General features: G+C 39.1%; 1 protein-coding gene across 2 annotated transcripts in view; it reads left to right on the top strand.

The window, feature by feature from the left end:
* The first annotated feature begins 1,747 nt into the window (after nucleotides 1–1,747).
* The window catches only part of cntnap2a (contactin associated protein 2a), a 340,351-nt gene continuing 316,052 nt past the window's right edge, over nucleotides 1,748–26,046 (top strand). For both annotated transcript variants that reach the window (XM_077553952.1, XM_077553951.1), the window contains exon 1: nucleotides 1,748–2,151. In XM_077553952.1, coding sequence (XP_077410078.1) covers nucleotides 2,055–2,151 — 97 coding nt within the window. In that variant the 5' untranslated portion in view covers nucleotides 1,748–2,054. The remainder of the gene's footprint in view (nucleotides 2,152–26,046) is intronic.

Raw genomic sequence — 26,046 nt, 5'->3', positions numbered from 1 at the left:
GTACGGCACCACGTTTCACCCTAGCCCCTTCAAGACACAATTATCAACACTGATTGACTGAGAGCTGTGTTTAGTAATCATGGCCTCTCCATTTATGTCTCTTTATCGAGGCACCCATGACCCATAGTGTTTCTAATGAAGTTTGCTTAATGTTTTTTTTCTTCTTCTTCTTCTTCTTTTTTTTTTACTTTCACGGGTTAAATGCAGATGTTTATGTTAGAGAGAGGCATACTAATTGATTTAATCAAGCATAAAGAAGTTTGTTGAATGTGAATAATTTATTATTTTTATTATATAATAAAGACATTGAGGCAAAATAGATCACACGTCTTGGTAGAAATTATGTTCAATTCGAATCAACTCGATTGCAGCTGAAAGAACAACATGACATTAGTGGTGTAGCGCTACATACATGCAGACCTCCGTTGCAACTAGGCAGCAGTGATTTTGCCAATACTAACTTTAAACACATCATTTTCTCAATATTTGATCAAGAATAAGTAGTCAAAAGGAGATTTTTTTGCTTGCTTACATGACAACAATGGTTGTTAATAAATAACAATAAGATCAATTTGATTTACTATATTACAGAATACTGTAGATTTTTGATGATGTTTACAAGTTGCAATATTGTTTTTAGGGATGGGCCAGTATTACGCCAATACCCGGCTTTACTTGAAGGTATTGGTACTCGCAACGGAAGTCGAATAATAGTATCGGCCGATCTCTTATGGCCATTTTATATTCAGGAACTATAAATGAAAAATTAAAGGAATAAAAAAAATTGACATTGATTTCATGCAATTTTAAGAGAATTTGTTTTGGGGTATATAGGTATAGGTATATAGACTTTGGGGTACATAGGTATTTCTTTAAAACGATCTGTTATAGTTTATGGGGGGGGGGGGTATGTATGAAAGTACTAGTAGCATTGGTAATTGGTATTGGTATCGATTACTCAAGAGGTGAATACTCGTATTGGTCTGGAAAAAAAAGTGATATCGAACCACTACCTTTATTTGAATTTCAACATGGGCCAAAAGATAATTCCTTCAACGTGGATGAATTTATGACACATTTATTAATGAAAAAGTTGATATGGTGATATAATTTGTCACCTTACCCAACAGGTATAAAATACATTTCTTTTCTTTAAGTATTGGATTGGATAAGAAAATCCAAATATCAGATCAGACCTCATCAGCTACATAAGGGGAGCATAGTATACAATATTATTATAAGTGCACTACTTACTCTTGGAATAGTGTTCATGAATTTGAACGATTGGTTTTGTGTCTTGAGGCGCGTTTTTAGCAAAACATTTTATTGATCGTCAAGCAGGAATGCATACCATTTCTTGTCAAATGCCTTTTTGATTTTTCTTGAATTCCGCTGTTTGTATGTGAATAATTAGGCCATCGTGGGAAATCTTTTTTCTCAAATTGGCGTGTAGGTGTACCCAATGAAATGTCCTTTAATCCGAGACAAAAATCAATTAAATCACTTTTATAGCAACAAGTTTCTTACTCTCGTTTTTAATTGAAGTAGCACGAAATGAATGGATGACAAAAATTGAAGATTGTATGTGTGTGTGTGTGTGTGGGGGGGGGGGGGGGGGTGTAGGGGTTTGAGGGTGTCCTATTCTAACTGGCTACCACCGCTTAGCGAAGGAGGGGGGCACTGTGTGGCTGGAAGCGAAGGTTTTTGAGGGAGGGAGAGAGGGAGGGAGAGGGAGATAAGTTCAGCACCACGGACAGTGCACCGGAGCGCCGCGATCAGCTGCGCGCTGACACGCTTCCTCGAAGCATCCGAGCTTGTGGCATCCTACTCCTGTCCTAGTCTGGCTCCTTTTGAGCATCCTTGCATGGTTTTATTTAAGTGGAGAGAGAAACAGAGGGAGGCAGAGTCAGTGCAGCGCAGCCTCACTCTCTCCTTCAGTTGCAACTGCCGAGCCAGCCGGACGGACAGAAAAGACAAGAGTGGCTCCGCTGTCTTTTCTCCTGAGTGCTTTTCCTCTTTCGCTCTCGTCAGCTGCTTCCAAACCGACCGCGAAGATGCACCGTCCTGCAAGAAGACTGACACTGTTACTGCTGGCGGCTTTGTGGATTTTCTGCAACGTCAACTGCGTGCGAGGAGCTTTGCCAACAACCCGTAAGTTTATCTTTTCGTCTTATTTCGTTGCTGGGGTGAAGGATATTGGAGGTTCGTCACAACGGAGTCCGCTATAGGCAGGTCTTCCCTGCGGAGGTGGCACGGGGCCGAGTGGCGCTTGGAGGGGAGGGACGTGCACTAACACGTGTTAAGTCCTTTCTGTGGAGTAAGGTCAGCAGACTTATTATCAATTGAGACTTTTTCATGTCGTATTTTTTTTATGAAGTCACTTTAATGTACAGTATAAATCTGGCTTTTGACAAAGCTTTTTTGGGGGGTTAGTGACAATTCATAAAGTCATTAAGCATCACAAAGTTGGAGCTGTTGTAAGAATTCACTCTCCCGATGCACCTGCAATAGGCCGACTTCATTTTAATTATGCTGTTATGTACATTGGGAAAGTATTGTTCTAAATAAATGGATGGCTTATAGTGCCAGACAGTTCCTGGTTGAGGAAGTAATCTGAAGGCTTCAGTGTGACCGATGCGTATGTTCACTGTACGCCAGGGCTCCCCAGGTGCTGGATGAGTGTATCCCAGGATGTGCCTCATTAATCTTCTCATTTGACGCACGTTGTCAGAAAAAGTCTTCTTGGAGACATTGATAAGTGTCTGTGCATGAGCAGAGATGCAGAGTGGCTGAGGATGACAAGGTCTTCCTCCTTTTGACCTCGCAGTGATGACTTTCTCTTGTTTTTTATATTGATCCCTTATGGAAATGTCTTCTGCTCTTTACTGGAATGTCAGAGTTCTAGGAGCAAAAAGAGTCGCTGTATTGTCAGATTGATGCTTAACAACAATTTTAAACCAGAAGTTAGACTATTTGTCCTAGGGGCTACAAGTGAAATCCTCATGGGAAAAGACATTGTGTTCTGATGTACAGTATAAAGCAAACATGATGAGAAAATACATTTAGTTTGCTGCTTGAGCCACAAAGTGGGACCTGGAGCCCGAACAATGTCCAAAAGAGCGACAAAGATCAGCAAATGTAGATTTTTGCATCACCCTCCCCCCCTTTTTTGGTGTGCGCATGTATTTTTGTGTTCATTTGCATTTACATTTACATGCCAATGCATTTATGCCCCTGCAAATGATTGTGTGTTCAACTCTAAGCATTGGATTTTTCTCCTACGCATGCTATGCCTTGAGCGCCTGTCAGCTTTGAGATGCATTCCTGTCACTTAATTGGCTGCCTCAATAGTATCAATTGTGATCTGTTGCGCTCCAGCAAAATAAGACAAACACACGCGCAAAACAGTTGTAAGAACACACGCATAACGGATAAGTGGGTGGAAAACACGATGTACGGGTTCATTTGTGCACATCTCATCACCTACAGTGATGTCTCATTACGGATCACTATATCGAGTCAGAACATTTGTAAATGTCCATATACTTGATAAATGGCTGTAATTTGTAAATGTTAATATCATATGCACGTTTTTGCTATTTTTAGTTTGTTCCATCGGATGTTGCCACAAGTCACTTGAATGATTATGTTTTTGGGGGGTGCACGGTTTTTATGTGAAACACTAAAATTAAATCCAGCGATGAGTGACATTTACAACCTAAATTTTACTATTTGATCCATGACATTGTTGTAATGATTTATTCCCATTCTTCATTTCGTAGCAATTCTCTTGGCTGTGCTGCTTCTAGTAGCATATGTGGAATGGTACATTTGATTGTTGAATCAGATTTCCGCCTCAATGTTTAATCTTTCCAGGGCGTTCAGAATCAGTAGTGCTTGATAATATAACCCAACAAAACTATATCAGCAACAGGATCTGCTTCTTGACCCAACCAGATTACAAATGAAATCTTACCAGGGTTGAACTTTTTTGCTCCCCAGCCAATTTGGCTAGTAGTTTCTTTGAGTTACTAGCCACTCGACATTTTCACTAGCCACAATTTGCTTGTTGGATACTACGAGTTATGCACAACCAACTTCCGCATTCAGTAAAACAGGTTGAGCCCTGTAACAAAGCAACTGTACACTGTTTTTTGTCTTACACAAAATGTCATCTAATATGACCAACAATTACTATATTTGACTTTGAGGCTGATAGACTTTTTGTAAAAATAAATACATGAAATACCTGTATTTAACTTGTGTCCATTGTTACCTTGAAAAAGTAACTTAGCTACTTTACTGAGTGCTCCTTTAAAAAGTAACTTTACTGATTACTTGCTTTAAAAGTTAAGTTAAACAGACCACACTGCTTAACATAAAAATGACACCCGGTTTTGCCACTTAGTTGGAAGTCTGTTTTTAACAGTGACGTTTAAGAAAAAAGTTTGTTTTAATTAAATATGAATATAGACAGTAACCTTTTTGACTTAAACTAATTATTTTAATTAACAAAAAAGTCTTTCAGGATTCCACTTAACAAATTTGCTATATTGTAATTAGTTAAAAAAAAAAACTTTCTAGACTTCTTATTTGCTTGACAAATTGAACGATTAATGTTATAATGGCAACACTCAGCATTTATAATGTACATTGTTTATAAATATAATGATTACGTTTTTGACCCACGGCAATCACACAATTTAGTGTGACTGTGAATGCATACTGCCCTGTGATCCTTTTTATTTTTTTGACATGGCGTTATTGAAGCTATAACACTGTTGACTGAACAGAGTGTGCAACAAACTTTAATATTGTTGTTTTAGCTGATACAAACTCAAAAGAGTGACTGTACGTGCTTCTTGAAAATGCGACTCCTCCTGCCATTTGCTGTTTTTGGACATGCGAGTCTCAATGTGCTGAAAACGAAGATGTCACTCCCTCAAACGAGAATGTTAATTTCAGTTTGAAGAATTAAAAAAGTAATAAAAAAATAATAATAACACATTAGGTTAGGCAATGTGCTTTTCTGTTAGTTAGTACTACACTACTTTGTAATGTTACTGACATCACTACTTACAGTATGTCCAAAGGCACCTACTATAGTTTTACTAAGTTGAGGTTCAAAGCATTTTTATTTATCAAAGCACACAGAGGAAGTCTGCTAATCTGTTCCATATAAAGCGGGTCATGTTAAATATGATTAAAGCTGAATATGGAATGCTAACGTTTAATTGAACTCTATTTAAAACCATTCTAAATGTAAATTACCCATGTGTACACTCAAAATAAAACGCCATAAATGATTAATGCTACAGGTCATTATCAAGTATTCAGCTCCAATAAGGTTGTGTCTGGTTGCGCTCCTTTTGTTTGAAAATGTGAAAAATAAGCTTCTTTAATTTTTTTTCTTTCAGTCACAGCAATATAAAACATGAACTTTCTTTAATGTCTATAAACGTTTACGCCTTTTATCTCACCCACGATGGACAAAAGACAAACTGAATCATGTGGAGACAAACCTAGCTTTCTCACAATTTAAACGGTTGAGTCTGAAAGTTTGTTCGTTGGAGCTCAATACAACATTAGCTTGCAATTATTATTATTATTTTAGGACAAAATTTTCTTAACAAAAACAATATTCATTTATATTACAATATTAATACAAGTAACATAATACTCGCACTTCCACGCTTAGGTCTTTTTTTTTTTTAAGAGAAAGCTCAGTATTGTTCATTCGGTAATTTTACCAATTCGACATGTCATCATCATTGCTCTCTCTCTTTTTTTTCTTTTTCTTTCTTGTGCATGTGTGCGTGCATGTGAGTGTGTACTCATTAATTCGCCTAAAACCTATTAAAAATACCATACCGTTCACCTAAACCGAATACTTCAGAATCCAGCTAGAGTCGACCACACTTAGGTCTGTAAAAAGTCAACCTTTCTTCCCCAAAGAATGTTTATGCTTCAAGAACAGTGTTCTCAACTTGCCAAACTGCCGACTTCAGGAGAACCTGAGATTTTCTTAAACGCCACAGATTTATTTAGGGTTTATTAGAAACCATTGTTTTCACCCGTTTAGTGGCTAGCATGTTAGCATGCAACATATATATATATATATATATATATTTCTATTTCTTTTTTTTCTCCTTTTTTTTTAGAGAGATAGCTCAGTATTGTTCATTAGGTAATCTTACCGATTCGACATCTCATCATCATTGCTCTCTCTCTTGCTCTTTTTTTCTTTTTTTTGTATGTGCGTGAGCATGTGCATGTGCGGGTGTGTGTGTGTGCATATGTATGTGCATATGTGTGTGCGTGTGTACTCACTAGTTCACCTAAAACCTATTAAAAATCCCATACCGTTTACCTAAACCGAATACTTCAGAATCCAGCTAGAGTCGTGAGGTTGTCAGGAGACCCGAGGAAGGATCAAACAAAAGAAAGGAACGTGAAATCAGCAGGCCCACCAGGCACCCCAACGGCCCGCAGAATTAAGTAACCAGAGTTAGATTAAAAGATTCTATATACGTAGACCATGTTTCTATAAATTTTGATATTTGTTTTTTATTCGAGGCAGATCTTTTTGTGATTTATGAGGAGGTTAGACCATTGGTCGATATTCAGAGATTGTTTATTTTTTTCCAGTTAACAAGAATTGTTTTTTTAGCGATAGTAAGGGCTACAAGTGTAGATTGAAATTGTTTACGTGGTAAGTCAGTTGTTGTTAGGTTACCTAGCAAACACAAGTTTGGAGATAAAGGTATATAATAGCTAGCAAACACAAGTTTGAAGATAAAGGTATATAATATATAATCTATTAATAATTTTATATTGGATAAGTTGTAAATTTGTGTGTTTTGTCATTTTAATTACGTTTTCACAAACTTGAATCCAAAAGTCAGATTCCGTAGCTAAAGAAAAGTCTGTCTACCATTTCGAGATGGGTAAGTACATTTTATCTGTATACGAAAGTAACTTATATATTTTTGAGAGTTTTTTTGTTGTTGTCGGAGAAAGCTTTGTAATATCTTTAGCTAAAACAGGCGGTTGGAGCGTACCCCGAAGTGTTGGAATTTGTTTCTTTATCATACTTTTAACTTGCAGATAATGTAAAAAAAAAATGTGTTTTTTATTTCATATTTTTGGAGCAAGGATGTATATGATATAAACATATTATCTGATAAAAGATGGTGGAGATGTGTAATTCCTTTCTGCTCCCACACACCTAAATAAAACGATTGGTTGTTAAATTGAATGTTGGGATTATGCCATATGGTAGCAAGCCCGCAGTGCTCCAATTGGGCTTTTGTAATTTCTAGTGCCTTCCACCAGGCGGTCAGGGTGGCGGAAATCATTGGGTTTTTAAAACAATTGTGTCGCTTAATCGATGTTGTAATAAAATGTAAATTTAAAACTCTGAGGTTATTACAATCCTTTTGTTCCAGTTCCAGCCAACAGTTAGTATTGTCACGGTGTGGTCACGGAGCGGCATGGTGTCTGTCGGCGTGTGAGGTGGAGGACTCAAAATGCAGGGAGGCAGGAGAACCACAGCAGGAGTGCAGGCGAGACTGGCGTGCTTTATTTTACAAAACACACTAACCAGGTTACTGGTTAATGCTAAACAAAACAAGGAACTGAAAAGGTACAAAAATCAAAATGACAGCCAAGACTCCGGGGGGTGACCGTGACAAGCGGCAATGATCCCACATGGACTGATCACCACCCGGGAACTAAATACACCCACACTAATTGGGTAACTAGCCACAAGTGGCTGAGGGCCCAGATTGGTCAAACTGCGGAAGGGCGGGAACCCACTCAGGGCCCTCAACCAAAGCCAGATCCTCCCAGACATGACAGTACCCCCCCCTTAAGGGACGGATCCCAGACGTCCCAAACAAAAGTCAACGTTGGTAGCGGGACCCGGATGAAGGCTCCGGCGATGATGCCAGGGGCTGCAGCGGCACAGGCGATGATGCCAGGGGCTGCAGCGGCACAGGCGGTGATGCCAGGGGCTGCTGCCGCACGACGTGCGCAGCCGGAACGGGAACCGGTGGCGGCCGCAGGACGTGCGCCGCCGGAACTGGAAGCGGGCGCTGTACGGGGGCCGCCAGAACTGGCAACGGACACTCAACTAGCGCCGCCAGAAACACTGACACCGTGCGCTACGCGAGCGCCGCCAGAACATCGGCAACGGGCGCTGCCATCAGCGCCGCCGGAAACACTGGCAACAGGCGCTACACGAGCGCCGCCAGAACATCGGCAACGGGCGTTGCACGAGCGCCGCCAGAACTGGCCACGGGCGCTCCACACGCGCCGCCGGAAACTGGAAGCGGGCGCTGCATGCGCACCTCCGAAACTGGAATGGTACCTGCCTCTTGGTCCGCTGGGTCCGTTTATGGTGGGATCATTCTGTCACGGTGTGGTCACGGAGCGGCATGGTGTCTGTCGGCGTGTGAGGTGGAGGACCCAAAATGCAGGGAGGCAGGAGAACCACAGTAGGAGTGCAGGCGAGACTGGCGTGCTTTATTTTACAAAACACACTAACCAGGGTACTGGTTAATGCTAAACAAAACAAGGAACTGAAAAGGTACAAAAATCAAAATGACAGCCAAGACTCCGGGGGTGACTGTGACAAGCGGCAATGATCCCACACGGACTGATCACCACCCGGGAACTAAATACACCCACACTAATTGGGTAACTAGCCACACCGGGGGCCAGGCACAAGTGGCTGAGGGCCCGGATTGGTCAACCCGCGGAAGGGCGGGAACCCACTCAGGGCCCTCAACCAAAGCCAGATCCTCCCAGACATGACAAGTATCTCTGTTGGGTTGTCCCCATAGAATGATATATTGTAGCTGGTTAGATATATAGTAAGTAGTACATAAAATTTGGTGCTTCTAAACATTTCGATTTACTTTTCTGAAGAGTAGATAGACTAATCTTTGCTTTTTTTCCCATTCCAGTAGAATTTTGTAACGGCAGAGTCCAGTGACTGGAACCAGTTAGACGTAGGTTTAAATAGCATTTTTGAGAAAAAATTATTTATTTTGGGTAAAACTTTCATTTTAATGGTGGCTATTCGTCCTATTAGAGAAATGGGAAGATTATTCCAGCGCTCCAAGTCACTGTAAATGCTATCCAGAAGTGGAGTCAAGTTTAAATGAATTAAGTCAGTTAATTTAGGTAAGATTTTTGTGCCTAAGTATTTAAAATTACCTATAGGAAATGAGTAATGTGGGTCCTGGCTTGCAGCGTTCCATTAATTTTCTGTAATATGTAGTAGTGTTGATTTTGTCCAGTTAATAGAATAATCTGATAAATGTGAGAATTTAGTTATTAAGTTAAATACTTCCCCTAACGAGATAGCAGGTTCTTCTAAATAATGTAAAATATCAACGGCATATAGATTAATTTTGTGTTCTGTTACCCCGGAGTGAATTCCTTGAATCCTTCTTTCCTGGCGTATAGCTAATGCAAGCGGCTCAATAAACATATTAACAGCAACATATTAATACAGTAGATTCATGGCTCTTTGTTTATGAGATTAGACCAGCTAACTCAGAGTAAGGCAATTGTCGTTTATGCTAGTATGAGATTAGGAAGTGTAAAATGCCTTAAAATGAAGACACCTCACGAGAATACAAGACATGTGCAACGTCTGGAGAAATTGCATGTGAATGCTGAAAGCTAAATGCTAATATTAATTTGAATGCATGTGGATTGTGCATTTTATGTGAAGATTATTCATTATTACATATAATTAAATGATATTAAATAAAATAGAATTCAACTGCAAATGGTGAATATTATCATTAAAAATATGGAATGATATTGAAAAGAACCTAATAATGTTAAATTACATTGGAAATAATGTGCATGCTAAATAAATGGACAATGTTTATTATATGAACTTGAACTCAAATCTGCTGTAGTGGTCTCCCACGCATTAGTCATCTGCTCTAACCACTGAGCTACAGCTGACTTTTTAAAAACCTTAAAACAGTGCATAATTCTTTTTAATAATGTGGAATAACCAAAAGCTGTAATTGAAGATGAATGGCGATTTTATGTGTTTAATCCACATTTATGTGATTAAGTAGCGCTTTTGTGACACTGTATAATATTTAGTATGTGTGCATATAATTTAGTGTCTTGTGCAAATGTTCATATTCATATAATTTAATGTCTTCTTCAAATGGACACGTTTAAAATGGACACTCGAAGTTGGGATTCAAACCGCTGACCCCTTGGTCATAGGACACTCTACCAACTGAGCAAATGCAGCAGTATCCTACAACTGGAAATTATAAGGGAGTGGAATGCTAAATTAGAAAGTTGAATGGCTGAAAATGAATGGTAATTGTTTTGATATAAAATGTGAAACTGTGCAAAAACTGGTGGAAGTGGAATGAGAAAAATGTAGGCCCGGTTGACGTGAATTTTTGGAGCATGTTGTAATTGGAACCGTGTAAATTGGATGTATTATGTGGGAGTTGAAATATGACAAAAAAGTGAGGAAAATAATATACATGCTTTCACCATTTACACAATTAAATGTTGATTAATGTTGTCATCAATTACAATCAAGTTAGATGATTCGCTTGTTAAATAATAATCCTCAAGTAAGATTTTTTTTAGCTCAAGAAATTGGCGATTTTTTCAAATTCACACCTTTTAATTGATGAGCTAACGTAAGATGTCAAATAATTATATCTGATTTCAGTTACATCACTCACATTTTGTCAAAAAATTATTAAATTTGGTGGCTTTTTTGTGTTTACTTTGAGCCAGTGAAGTAGTAAGCGGGCCCCCCAAGTATGGTATTGGGGGAGCAATCCTCTATAGTAGTGGGGGCCAATCTGATGATTTTTTTTTTTTTTTTTTAAATATGCTGAAGTACCACAATGTGTTATGGGCATAACAAATTAATGTGATAGTGCTCAGTGTTTTGTAACATAAACACCTATTTGCAGTTCAATGTCCTGTTCCTGATTTGATCCTTGGTGATGTCAGCATTTTTATCCTCTTGTTTGGTCAAGGCCAAACATTTTACAGCCAAGTCCTACTCGCATCATATTATCTATCTGTGACAATTGGCATACATTAATACATTTAATAATCACCATGTTTGTTGAGTATGATTTTTTTCCCCATTGTCTGTTTTTGTCATGTTATTAGGTAAATATTGATTCTGAACAGCTCCAGGTGAGATATATGGGACAGCTGCTTGCTGTTATATTGAATTTTTGGGTGGTATTGATGGTTTGTATAATTGCAACATGATAGTGGCAGGATTAAGAGGTGGATTAAGTCGGATAAATCTCCATGTAGGCCCAGGTAACAAATACATGGACTTGCCGCTGTTTAAATTGCAATTTAAGTGTTTTTCAAAGCCATTGTTGTGTTATATAAAAGCAGACTCAAACTCGTTAAGTACTTCTGGACTTAACTGCTTATCTATTTATATATGCAGGACAATACTCTAGAGTGCTAACCATTTGCAGTTGTGTTCAACCCTTAGTCTTTTTATTGAAAAGACTCCTCCGCTTCTATTTTCTGCAAAGAAGGTTTTTGTAAAGTTGCCATCAATGCGTGGAGTAAAGCACGCGTCTTCACGTCGGTGTGCTAGCAGCAAAGTGGGTGGCTAAATGGGATGCCCCTAGCGCTTGTCTGATATAGAATCAGTTTAGCCTTTTCTCATCCCATTAAGCATGCCAGGCCATTTGACAAAGACATCAGTCTGCTCGTACCTCCAGGGCAACTCTTCTTCTGTAATATTCATTTTATACGCTGTCAAACCAAATGAGATTATTTTGTGGCATCCTATTGCCCATTTTAGTTTCAAGCACTTTTTTGTCATTTTACTGGCCACTGTCTATAGGCTTTGCTTTGTCAATTGAAAGATCCAATGTCAGTGTGGTGTCGTTTTCCAAAACATGCAATTTTAAACCTGATTCCTGTTTAATGTTTTGTCTGTGTGTGTGCGCGCAGTCTAATGGCTCCCGTTAGGAGGCAGAGGATTAGAGCTGGTATAGCAGACTGGTTTGCCTCAGATTAGATCAGCCCAATACATGGTGTTGAGCTGCTATTGGCTTCTGTGTGTAATTGTGTGAGCACCCGCCTGAGGTTTGGGTGTAAATTTGTCTCCGTAATTAGATTTACAAGGTCAACTTTTTAAATGTGCTGCCGTATATTGTTAAAGTTAGCATTCCATAGTTTCATTTTTGACTATTTTCTCACTTCATTTTCACCTGCGCCTGAACAATCGTCACCCAGCTGATGATTCTCTTCTCCTGCTGCCCTTTATCAGCTGATCATCTCTGATTCGTATCCTATCACCAAAGTATAGTAATCCCTGCCTTGCTCCCTTGAACGGTGTCATCATCTAACCCTGATGACCTGACTCATCTTTAGCCTTTCACAATGGGTCCCCTCATTCCTCCGTGCCCTGATTACAGTTCCTGCTAGCCTCTTTTCATCACAGCGATAGGAACTGTCCGCTTTGCATTCCCCTCCACTTAGAGCAGTGATTCTTAACCTGGGTTCATCAAAGATCAAGACACATATCCAACTCATATGATTCGTGATGATACTCCCCACTTGGCGATCAGGGAATTTGGTGCGCTCAGTAGTCGAGTTTTGACTGTTGAGATGGTACATCGTCTGATTTATTTATTATTGTAATCCCTTCATACAAAATATATTGAGCAAAAAAAGAAAGTAGTCAGAGGAATATGTGCAATATAGATTCAGATGTATAACAGAACGTATGGTGTTCCACAGGGTTGAATTCTAGGCCCTCTGCTGTTTTCATTGTATCTGCTACCCCTGGGTTCCATCTTAAGGAAACAGCGGTGGTTGTTTTAAAGTGCTCTTTAAATATAAAGTTGAGTGATGGGAATCAGAGTCCTAACTGCATTATCTAGCAAAACTAAAGCAGCACTTCCATAGCTGCATGGAGATGGGGAACGAAAGAACACAATGCTTTCTGAATTCAAGGTGAAAGAGAGGCAGATTTGATGAAAAGGGTACTCTCCCTGTTCATTTTGTTCACCAGTAAATCCTGTATGTCTTGAATTTGAAAGACAAAAACAAACAATTTTCAATAAAGAAGGGTTTAGTGAACGCTCATAGGAAACTGGTGGGGCTCAGTACCCCCCAACAAGTTTAGGAACCACCGACTTAGAGCATTTTAGCATGGATCACAGCCAAACAATGCTGCTTTCTCCCCTTTCAGTCTCTTGCAGCTTTTAAAGTTAGCAGGCTTCCCCTATCATCATATGAATATTTTACCCCACAAAAACGGTGCTTGAGGGACAAAAATACTTGACTTATATGTATCTTCTTTGCAAAAAGCACTCCGTTGTCATTGCTCAAAGAAACACAATTGCTTTATTTAGCTACAGACAATAATTAATAGATATGAATTTGACTTTGAAGGAATATAAGGATGATAGAACAATGTTTTAAGATGGTGCCTCCTTTGGGGAGGAGAAAGCCATAATTGATTATGATCCATTCATTCATTGTCATCCAAAATTAGATCAAAGAATAACCATGGAATAATAATACTATTGGCATCGCCATTTCACTTATTTGATTGCTTTTGTTTCTGTAAAAATAATGTTCTAACCTGGCAATAGCCAGATTGATAATTGAGATTCACTCAAGAGAGTTCTCCACAATATCAATCTGGGACTGCTCCACGGTGATTTGCTTGGGAAAGGCGGAACATTCTGTACAATACTTTGAGCTTATTGGACGATGTGGCATTTTCACGTTTGTTTTGACTAATCACGGCAACGGATGAAAACATCGTAGGCCTATTCGGATCTAATCTTGGGGGGAAAAAAAGCACGAACATCTTTACCAGTTAACTCTTTCACTGCCAGACGTTTTCAGAAACGGGTTGTCCCCACTGCCAGCCGATTTAAGCATTTTGAGTGATCTTTCAAGGTCCACAGAAAATGTTGTGTTTGGACTATGGAAACACACATACTACCAAATGAAATATTGGACTCTCAGCTTTCATCAGAAAAAAAAGTTTGTTTCTACCTTATTCCGTTCTTCAGTAATCAACAATAGAAAATGGTTACTTTCACCGAAATTCTCTCTTTTGAAACAAAAAACGGAGAAAAAGAGCTTTTTGTGAAACGATGTTATTTCATGCACTCTATTGAATTGTACACTTCTTTTTGTCCATGAATGATGCCACAAACACCTAAATAGTGCTTTACTCCTGTAAAACGCTTTCACCAACAATGAAAAAGTGTTTTTTGATTGCAAAATACGTTTATTTCCATTCAACAGTGTAACAATTTGACAAAACAATTTCGCAAACTATTTACAAATGTGTGCAACTGTGGTACTACTTACAATTATGTGGATGTTTCAAATACAGTTTTTCCTTTTGTAACGCTCTCCTGCGTGCAAGGAGACGCCAGGACTCGCACAACAGTTTACTTTCACTTTCACATTGGTCCGTTTTGCGTGCAAACGTTACACTTTCTTGACGGCCTTTTTTTCCGGGGAATAAAAAGTAGCAGACTGTACACACTTCCTCCGATGAATATGCATTGGACTCGGGGCACTCTCCGTCGTCCGATCGAACGTCCGCCTGTGCGTGCTCGGTTGCGCTCCGCGTTACGACACCGTCATAGCCGCCGCGTCAGCGGTTCCAATTTCGCCGTCAAGCTCGGATTCACCTTCATCATCATCGAGGATGATCATCGTCGTCATCAATGTACTATTTTAGCGTTGGTCGATGCCTTTCGTCTTGTAAGTGTAGAGCTGCTTGCAAACGCTCGCCATTGCCCGTTCCCTCCGCCATCTAGCTCCATCTAACGTCTTCTACTGCCGCGTCAATGCTTCTCAACCACGGAGTCACCACCCTCATCTTCATCATCGATGATGATCATCGTCGTCAACAATGTGCTTTTTCAGCGATGCTTTTGGTCTTTGAAAAAAACGTCTCGGGCGTGAGCTCCTCGCGACCGGCCGCCATTTTTCCTTTGTCTTCCATTCTCATCTCCTGCTCGACGCTCTAGCTCCGCCTCTACTGACGCCCACCCGATCTTGTCAAAAGAGAGTCATCGCTGCCCTCTAGGGGCCAAAAATAGTCATTAGGCACAACAGACAGACTGGAAACTTTCACCAGACATGCGGAAGGGTTTCCTCTACCCGTTTCAAAAAAAAATAAAAAATCATTGGATGACGTCTTTTGACGTCATTGGCAGTGAACCGTAGGTTTTTACTTGACGTCTTTAAACGTCAGTGGCAGTGAAAGAGTTAAAAATGTTTGCCACGGTGTCATCACTTCCTGGTTTCGTCACAGCTGCATATCCCGCCCCCAAACACAATGTCACTCTTTGATGGGTGGAAATCAACGGGCTTGGTACAAGATGTATTCTCCAGAGTTTGTGAACTCACAAATGCTGCGAGAATTCAGCTTGCAGAACAAGGTTAATATTTTTCCCCACAGCAGTCAATATATATCATTAATGGACCACAATTTGGGATTGTTTTCCTCTCACTTGTGATACAGCGATGGCTAACTCCAGGACTAATTCCACAAGTGTTTTTTTTTTTTTGTGTGTGATATTTTTCTTATGCCACCACAGACGCTGTAAAATACAATACAATCAATAAATACTATTACAGTACATACGTAAACATACTGAGCTTTACATCTCAAGATATTTCTTAGCCTACCTGTCAACTAACAGACAGTCTTAAGTAATACCCATAAAACAATATTGCTCTTAAAAGTTTTCTGCTGAGTTGACCATGTGCACTGCAGTCAAGAATTGTTGGATCTATGGTAACACTTTAACTGACACAGCACAACAAGAGTATACTTTTATATATTTTAACTGGAATGACTCTTTTAACTGGATGCTGCAGTGAGGCTATCCATGTTACATTGTGGGAACAAGGCCACATTGATTTAAATGCAGACTGACAAGTCATGCTGCAATATTCACCAGACAATGTTTGCTTTGCAATATACAACGATAGCTCGACTTTCATTTTTTTCTTCCTTTGACACACATGCAAGCTGCACAAGACTTTGAATACTCCATACAAGTTAATGTGTAGTTGGTGTATGTGTTTGAATGTGCAAGACACTTAATAGAATGTGATTTTATCAGAGTTCATCTCCTTCGTTCTGAGACATGCTGTGACCAAAAATTTGGCCCAGGAATATTCTTCAATGGGGGTTTGTCCAAATCATCGACTTCGGGGTGTGGGTGGGGGGTTGACAGAGGACAACATGCACTGAAACCTACTCAGCGATGGGGTGGCGGCTGGCGGCTGGCGGCCAACGGGCACCAACATTTATTTGATTTGTCGACGGGGAGGTGGGAGTGCGCGGCAATTTCAACCTGGAATGGACGGGATGTTTGGGATTATCCACACGCCCTGCCTTTGTTTACCAAGAACCACTTATATGAAGAGTGCAAGAAAGAAAGCTTTGTTTACCAAGAACCACTTATATGAAGAGTGCAAGAAAGAAAGAAAGAAAGAAAGAAAGAAAGAAAGAAATAATAAAAGAGAAAAAGAAAGAAAGAAAAAAGAAGATAGACTAAAATAAGCATTCTCTCGATCGCTGTTATCAAATACTAAAATGTTCCATTGTGATCTATTCCCACTTTCCTGATTTTTTTCAAATGTATTTTAAAATGAATTCATCCATTCCTCCCCCCACTTCAAGGTCATGGTTGAGTTGTAGCCTATTTTACATTGGGTGAGTGATGATGCATATCCTGGACTGGTCACTAGCCAATCCCAAGGCTCTCATTTATTAAAGTCCACAATATTATTCTTATTATCATTCATCGTCTTCCTATCCATTTTTCCTAACTAAAGTAGTGTAAAAAATGAGCTGCTTCACAGCTGAGAGGTTTAGTCACACTATGGCTGGATATTACTTCTACATACACTTGAACTGCATCCAATGCTTGCTGAGCGTTTAATAGAGTTGTCTCATGTCCAGCGATGAAACAGGATTCGCTCATATAGCGATAAAAACATGATCCCTCGCCACACCTTCCCACACTCAAACACTGCCAATTTCATCCAGCCTGCGGCCGTTGAGCATTTCTACAGGGATGCCATTGGTTGTCAGTAAACACCCATGTACAGCCATGTAGATAAAAATCTATTCTCTGTCATTTAATTGCAGTAAAATCAATACGTTATAGTTAAATGTAATTGTTATTGATAACAAATAAACATGGTTAAATTCTACCATGTTTATTCAATTCAATTAGAACGACATGTTAGTGCTTAGACTAAGTGAACTTAGATGGCTCATGACCAGGATGAGGCTCACTGTGCCTTTTGTTCTTTGTTTGCATCCAAATAAGTTTGACCTTTACGGATAATTTGGCAAAACTAATTAAAAAAGAAGAAGAAAAAAAAGTACAATGTAACTTAATTTGAAGGCAACATGCAGTTATATCTCAACGGAAATGTGCTAAGACGATCCAATGCTCTAAATGTTACATCGATCCTTTAGAATGGTCTAAAAGATTTTATCATTATTAAGAATTTATTAAAATTAAACAGCTTAAATGATGAATATTATTCATTAATATTTCTATCACAACTTCTTAGAGTATTTTTCCAGTTTCCTGAGCTATTTCCTGCAAGTATCAGCCAGGGTATAAATAATTTGGACCATTGCTGCATGTGGAAGATTCTGTGAGACTTTTCAAACAAAGTGGTTAGCTATACATCATCATTTATTTAAGTCTGGTAATTACATATTATGTAACAATATTTTTTTGTTGCTTATATCAAATCTGCATATGTTATTAGGGTTTCATTCTATTTTGGCACATGAATGTGGCATTCAACCGCAGTGCTTATTGAATTATGTATACACCATTGCAAGGAGTTAATTGTCAACGGAGAAGGAAAGCGTATTTGTATGTCTCTTTGAGTTTAACCTATATTCCGTAACGTTAACCCTTTAGCACGACGAATCGGATTACAAGTTAAAAGCCACGGCGCAACATCTGTTCAACTCTCATTCGAACACAAACTCACGTTAATTCCTCTCCATCTGTACCAACCTTACATCAGGGGTCACCAATGTGGTGCCTGCGTGCACCAATTTTTTAAAGATCAATGATAAAACTTTTCTTTCGCTGACTTTAATGTTCATTTCAGGTAAAAGAAACCAAAAAACAACAACAATCCTTTTTGTCGTTTTATAAGCTAGAAAATCCAGTGTGACATCTTACCCCATATATGAGACAACTTACCCTGTTTGGTGTCTTCACTTAGATGAATCATTAATTATTAATAACAACATAAAGGTAAATTGATTTAAAAAAAATGCTTCGTTCAAACTGATAGTCATTGGCATTAATCTGTCCCCCCAAAAAATCTACTACATATTTCAGCCATAAACCTTACTGTACAGCTTCAACAAACTGCAACACATGGTTTTGCATTGTAAGTTGATTTAAACTTGATTTCTAGTGCAAATGGGCTAAGCCTGGCCTGTGTGTGTGTGTGTGTGTGCTGTTGTCTTTCCATATTAATGCTCTTCCCATCCTTTGTCATCCCAATTTTATTAGATTGACATTTCTCCTTGTGCCGGGGTCTTTACTTGTGCATAGAAGAAAAATGCCAGGATGAGCTTTCACACCCTTAGTCTGTGTGTTTGGGTGAAAATGTGACATGTTCAATGCGCTTCAGAACTTTGCCCAGGTTTTGACTATCTTGATTGAGAGAACATATGCAAGCATATTAGACATCATCATTAGATGTGTGTTGTTTTACATTTGGCAAAGAAATGGTGGATGGAATTTGCAGTAATCAGTGTGTCAGACAACCTTGGTTTTAAAACTATTGGGATTTTTGTGTCAGCGTTAATGCAGAATTGCAGAAGAAGCTGCTCGTGTGGATTTCACAGTAGATGTACCTGACTTGACTTTAGCATATCTTTGAATCTGGTTGTGTGGGTGCCACAGGGAAAATAAAAATGATGGGATACTTGAGCTTGAATGTGGCAACGTCTGTCTGTCTCTATATATTGCAAAGATTGTGTGTGTGTGCGTGTGCTGACACACGTGGCTCAAAATTGCTTTTGCTCCATACACACGAGCAAAAGCCTTGACATGGATTTGGTGTGGTCCATAAAGCTCTGTTTCAAGGTGCTGCGGCCCAGTAAGACACGGGTCACTGCTTCCTCTTTTATCCCTTCCCTCCATGTGCTACCACTCAACAGTCTACCCTTATATTGTTTTAATTCACTGCTTTCTCCGTCTCCTCCTCCCACGCGTGCTGCCCATTTGTCTTTAGCGTGTGTATGAACTTCATGCTGCCCTGCCTCCTGCTCCATTTCTCTCTTTAACATCACCTAAAGATTTATTCACTCACGTTAGTGCTCAATTTCACCTTGTTCATTTTTTTCTACTTTATTACTCTGTAATGTTGAACTTTTTTTGTCTGGTCCAGCAGGTCCTGCTCATTAACAAAAAGTTATTTTTTATATTTATTTATCTATTTTTATTTTTAAATTTCCACTCACAAACCTGTTTTTATCCATATATATTTTAAGTAGGGGTGTCAGGTGATAAAATTTTTTTTATCGTAATTAATCACATATCTTCAATAGTTAACTCACATTTTATATCATCACACACATTTTATATCTGTTCTAAATGTAGAATAAAATGTACAATATTTTTTCTCTAAGGTTTTAAACTCTTGTAAAAAAAAAGTAAAAAATAAAAGTGGAAAAAATGTTAAACTAATAAAAATATGGCTGCATCTTTTAGTTATTGGTATGGTAGTTTCATAATATTTCATAAAATTAAGTTAACATTTAAAAGATGTACTGTACTATAAAAAACGAGTGTGATTTGTGTTGAGTTCATTATTCTGCCACTATATGGCATAACTGCATTTGCAAAACGTTGGTGACAGCTAAGGACCCAGGTGGAAGAGTGAGGTTACAGGGAGAAGAGACCAAGAAGGTGAAGGAGTTTAAGTATTTAGGGTCAACACCAGAGCAATGGAGACTGTGGGAAAAAAGTGAAGAAGCGTTTGCAGGCAGGCTGGAACGGGTGGAGAAAAGTGTTAGGTGTGATGTGTGATAGAAGAGTTTCAGTTTTTATACAACTGTGGTGAGACCAGCGATGTTGTTTGGTCTGGAGACAGTGCCACTGAGGCAGAGCTGGAGGTGGCAGAGATGAAGATGCTGAGATTCTCTTAGGGAGTGACCAGGATGGATAGAATCAGGAATGAGTACATCAGAGGGACAGCACATGTTAGAGGCTTTGGAGATAAAGTCAGAGAGGCCAGACTGAGATGGTTTGGACATGCCCAGAGGAGAGATAGTGAGTATATTGGAGGAAGGATGCTGAGTTTCCAAATGCCAGGCAGGAGGTCTAGAGGAAAACCAAAGAGGAGGTTTATGGATGTTAAAGAGGAAATGAAAGTAGTTGGTGTGAGAGCAGAGGATGCAGAGGACAGGGTGAGATGGAGGCAAATGATTCCCTGTGACGACCCCTGAAGGGAAAAGCCGAAAGGAAAAGAGGAAGAAGGCGACAGCTCAGTGCATTTTTCTTTTCATATTAAGAGCTATCTAATCTTTAACATGAAGTAACGTCTGAAATTCTACACATTTTTAAAATTGTAAAATACAACTTGACCCCAGTCGTCACAAATATATGTATTATCATTAAATGTATTACTGCTGAAGTTTGATGTAAATGTGTTTGCTGCGTTGCGACTGGAATTCCTCCAGTACAGGCTTTCCAAGTAAGGGGCGGTCATTAATCAGGCGTTTTAAAAAATTAGTGGCGTTAAAGGAACTTTAAATTAACTAAAAAAATAACACTAATTTTGACACCCCTAATTTCAAGGCAGTGGTTTTTAACCCGGGTTTGATTAAACCCCAAGGATTCGGTGAGCCGGTCTCAGGGGTTTGCCGGAGGTCAAGACACACACTCGTCACACACCTGACTCTAATGATTCGTCGCCCCACAGGTGATCTGTGCTGCAAGGAATTTGGTGCACTCATTAGTCAACTTCTGACTGTTGTGATTGTTCGTCATGTGATTGCTTTATTTTTGCAATCCCTTCATACTAACCATGTCGAGCAAAAAAATAAAGTAGTCGGATAAACATGTGCATTCACTTGTATAACACAAGTGCTGTCAAAGTTAAAGCATTAACTCATTGATTAATCACATAAAAAACATCACTTTAATCATGTATTAATACAAATTAATTGCACTATTAATTTTAACCACAGATGATCCTTTAGCTTGACAGCGGATGGTTATGTTAAAGGTAGCACAGGTTGTGTTTAAGCAATAAACTACATAGATTAAAGTAAACCATTTAATAAATGCTTGCGTGTGAAATTCAGAATACTTGTTCATGTGAAACTAATGGAGTATTATTTTTTTCTTTTTAAATTATGCAAGTAATTAACTGATTAGAAAAAGAGGAGGATGAGAGTATGCAGTGGATCAAAAATGTTGAAGACGTCCTCATAACATTATATTTTGAAATTATTAACATATAACAGGTGCTCTTCAAATTTGGCGGGCACATTTTTTTGTTGATAAAAAGCATTTTTAATTGAGTGATTAATCACGATTAATACAAATTCTAAGATGTGATTAATTTGTTTGAAAAATTTAGTAGATTGGCAGCTCTAAGTATCGTATGGTGTTCTACAGGGTTAAATTCTGGGGCCTCTGCTTTTTTCATTGCATTTTCTGACCATGTGTTCCATCTGAAGAAAACCGGGATGGTTGTTTTAAGTCCTAACTGCATTAGCACTGCACTGCTAGCAGTTCTAGCTCTATCTAGCTATCTAGCAAAACTAAACAAACACATGGAGATGGGGAACACACAACACTTTCTGCATTCAAGGTGAAGACAGCCAGGTTCATTTTGTTTACATGTAAACCCTATACCTATGTGTTGAAGTTGAAAACAAAAAAAATCACATTTTATTTTTCAATAAAGAAGGGTTTAGTGAATGCACAAAGGAAACTGGTGGGGTTCAGGGCATCCAACAAGGTTAAGAACTACTGTTTAAAGGAATTTCTTTAAAACTATTTTTTATCATCCTACCATTTTCTTCCTTGTAATTGATTTAATTCCAATCACTTTCTCTCCACTGTGACTTGTCTATCTTTAACTTTCCTCTCCAGTCTACACTAATCCCAGTTAATCCTGACCTGTTGGGGAAAGAGGTCAAATAATTAATTAGTACATGCTGTGTGACTTGATTAACAATAAGATCAATTTACAGCCTCTGGAACCGCCGCATAGAAAATATTGGAGGCAGCAGCTCCTACACCCAGTTAGGTCAATCCTTTGGCAGCGCAGTTGATTAATTTGAAATTGAATTAATTCCTAATTAAAGTGATGGTTAATCTGAGTTGGGCAGTGTAATGTGTGGTATGCTTGACATTTCCAAATAGCGAGTCCAAGTATGCTTCAATATCGTCGCTTAATAAATTCCCATCCTGTCTGTTGGCATCGGAGATGAAACGATGACAGCCAACATGCAGAAGATTACAGCATGGCTGATCACAGATCCGTTTCAGATCTTTAATCTGTCCGGGACGAGCAGTGACTTGCACACACACACACAGACACATGGGCACACATGCACATGTGTAGAAGGGAAACATCAAATCAGATTTATAGATTTATCAGCACCCTTGCAAGCTCCAGTATCTCAGCTGCATGGCTGAAGGAAAGCCTGTGTGTTTTTTGTGGGTTGTGAGTCCCTTGTATCATGATATTATCATGATATCTGGAAAATTATACTAGAAGAGAGAGAGAGAGAGAGAGAGAGAGAGAGAGAGAGAGAGAGAGATAGAGAGAGAGAGAGAGAGAGAGAGAGAGAGAGAGAGAGAGAGAGAGAGAGTTGCAAAGTACTGCCTTAAAAGCTCAATGGGGTGTTGTTCTTTGCTACCATGTCAACCTTTTGTCACCTGTGAATTGATGTCTGTGTTTTACTGCACACATGAACAAAAATGCCACGTGTTAAAAGAAAAAAAACACAGTGGTCACTGAAATAACTGGAAAGTGACAAGTTATCTATCCATCCATTTTCTATACCGCTGTCCTTCATGAGGGTCATGGGTGACCCTATAATTTCTTCAAAGGGAGCCAGTGGAGCAGCGGACAAGAGCATTTTATTTGCAGTTTAGTCAGCAGAGTGTGTTACCCAGTTTATGGACAGCCAGGCCAAAGATGCTCCCTGAATGGGATCCAAAGCCATTAGCACCTTGCACACTCTGAGGGGCGGTAATGGGTTATCCTGTTAAGCTACTATGATGCAGAGTTGGGGATGTTATTTACCGCTGGTGTGCATGTTGTGCAGCTAGCTTGTTAGCACAGGCATGGTTCATGGCTGAGTACCCTAATCTAATGACTCAACAAGGAACAGGCATTTGCATGAAATACATAGTTAAGACAAAAATCATCCATATCTTAGCTAAAGCCACTTAAAGTACATTTCTGAATGGGTATATTTTATCTGAAAATTGAGCGCAGAACATTCAGAGATGGAAAGCGAGAGAGAGAGAGAGAGAGAGAGAGAAAGAGAGAGAGAGAGAGAGAGAGAGTTGCAAAGTACTGCCTTAAAAGCTCAGTGGGGTGTTGTTCTTTGCTACCATGTCAACCTTTTGTCATCTGTGAATTGATGTCTGTGTTTTACTGCACACATGAACAAAAATGCCAAGTGTTAAAAGAAAAAAAACACAGTGGTCACTGAAATAACTTGAAAGTGACAAGTTATCTATCCATCCATTTTCTATAACGCTGTCCTTCATGAGGGTCATGGGTGACCATATATAAACAATTTCTGTAAGTCTCAATTACACTTCTACAGCTGTCAACAGATATTTTGGTCCACTTCTCATTAGCAAACTGCTCCAGCTGTCTCAGATTTAAATATTGTTGATTACGTGTTTTTTTGGGTCAATATCCTGTTGGAGAACACAGAATAAGTGTTGGGCAAGCTACTTGGAAAATGTAGTGAGCGCTATTAAATAATCTTATTTGCACTGAAGCTACCTAAGCTATAATAAAATCCTAAAAGTATTAACTACATTAAAGTTATTTTGGTTGTGTGGACCCTCTGAAACAACAGAGAGAGAGAGAGAGAGAGAGAGAGAGAGAGTCAAACAGACAGTGAAACCATCCCATCCTGTTTTTTTTATTTTGAGATGAAAAGTCTCTTTTGCAAGAGTGATCAGACCACAAGGGCAAATATTTATTGGTCAGTAATTTCTCCCTCTCTAGTGGTCAAAGAATAGCATTAGAAGCACGCAGGAGCAGGCACACTACGTTAACTCAGCGAGACCACATTTCACAAGGCTTGAGCAAACAAGCATCTCGGCGCCGGCAACTTGGGAGCCCTTATGAAGCCCGGTGAGCGATGCTGAAAGACCGAGAGAACCAGAATTAGCCGGAGCAGCTAAGAAGAGCAGCTGGCAGGAAGAGCTAGTTAAACAAAAAAGAAAACTAGTAAAAGCTTGCGAGCAAAGCAGAAAGTGACAAGCGGCAGGCCCGAATCACGGCAGTTAGTGACGACCAACTGCAGACCCCAGCTGTGGAAGGTAAGCTGCGGTCGACCCATTGGGTCCAACACTCAATGCAATACCACCCGGGTTAACTAATTTAATAATTAATTTGTGAAGTTGTTGTTTGGGCATCCGTAGCAGGAAGATGGCGGCGAAACATGGTAGCTCTCGTAAAGTGAGACTACAGCCATGTAATATAATTAGTGATTACTAGACCTACGATTATCTAAAAATAAATACGTTTATGCAATAAAACATATTATTTATTTTTTCATTGTGGCAGCGGTTGATGTTTTGGCAATTTTGTTGCTTAAAATGACATCAAAAATGCAGTAAAGTACTAGTGAAATGAAACCCCAGTTGATGGCAGCTTTGGGTTCACGCCTGATTTGTGAAGTATGGCAACTACACTAGGACAAAATGTGTAAGTGACATTAAAGCTTTCATCAAAATTACACACATTTAAAAATGATAACATAAATAATATTTCAACACTTACACTTGAAAAAACATTTTTCAGCATGGGCACACGCTGCCATTTTACCACTATTTTGGTCAAACCGGCAATGAATTATGGGTAATACACTTTGGCTGAACCCGCATCCATGCGATACATTGTGGTCTGACATAAAGATTGTAAAACTTTACAAACTATATGAGTGACGTTCTCACTTTTGTGAGATACTGTCGCTCAGGTAGATTACAACTTTTTTTTTTTTCCATAGGGCTATAAATATTGACGAACAACAGTAAATAAAAGTCCTGCTGGGATTCCTTTAAATGTTAAATGTCATGTTGGAGTCCATATTTGCTACATATAATCCCACAGGCAATCTTTAGGCAGAGTTGGCCAAGCAGTAATAAGAATCTCTCTCATCACCTTGTAATAATTTTAACACCTGTCACTGCCTCTCTTATAATTTTATAGCTTTAATAATTACTCCTCCCTGCAGTCACATTCTCCACAATGCACTCTGGTTTAATTTCCTTTTTTCAAGCTAAATCATGAGCAATATCTAATATGAACCTCTGCCGCAGTTACTTTACTTTATGATGCAGTATATATTAGCCGGAGCAGCTAACAAGAGTGGCTAGCAGGAGGGGATGGTTAAAAAAAAAAAAAATAGTAAAAGCTTGCGTGCAAAGCATAAAGTGACAAGCGACGGGCTCGAATCACGGCAATCACTGTGACTGATATTTGAAGACTTGAAGTTTGTTTAAAGATGTCCTCAACATTTTCTTCATTTGTGAGATTGACATGCCTGGTGCCACCCACTGCATCTTCTCAGCACTTGTCGCGTTTTTCTCCCTTCACCTTGATCTGTCTGCTCTGTTCATTTCCTTTCAACCACCTCTAGGTTTCAATGTCAGGAAGCAGAATTTGACGTCTAAAAAATACAATACGTCACATACACTTATATGCAGTATTAGCACGTAGATGTACACCCAAAGGATACAATAT

This window comes from Vanacampus margaritifer, chromosome 20 (genome assembly GCF_051991255.1).
Source record: "Vanacampus margaritifer isolate UIUO_Vmar chromosome 20, RoL_Vmar_1.0, whole genome shotgun sequence".
In the NCBI taxonomy this organism is placed as follows: Eukaryota; Metazoa; Chordata; class Actinopteri; order Syngnathiformes; family Syngnathidae; genus Vanacampus; species Vanacampus margaritifer.
The sequence above is the reverse complement of the archived record's forward strand: the minus strand, read 5'-3'. Positions and strand labels throughout refer to the sequence as shown.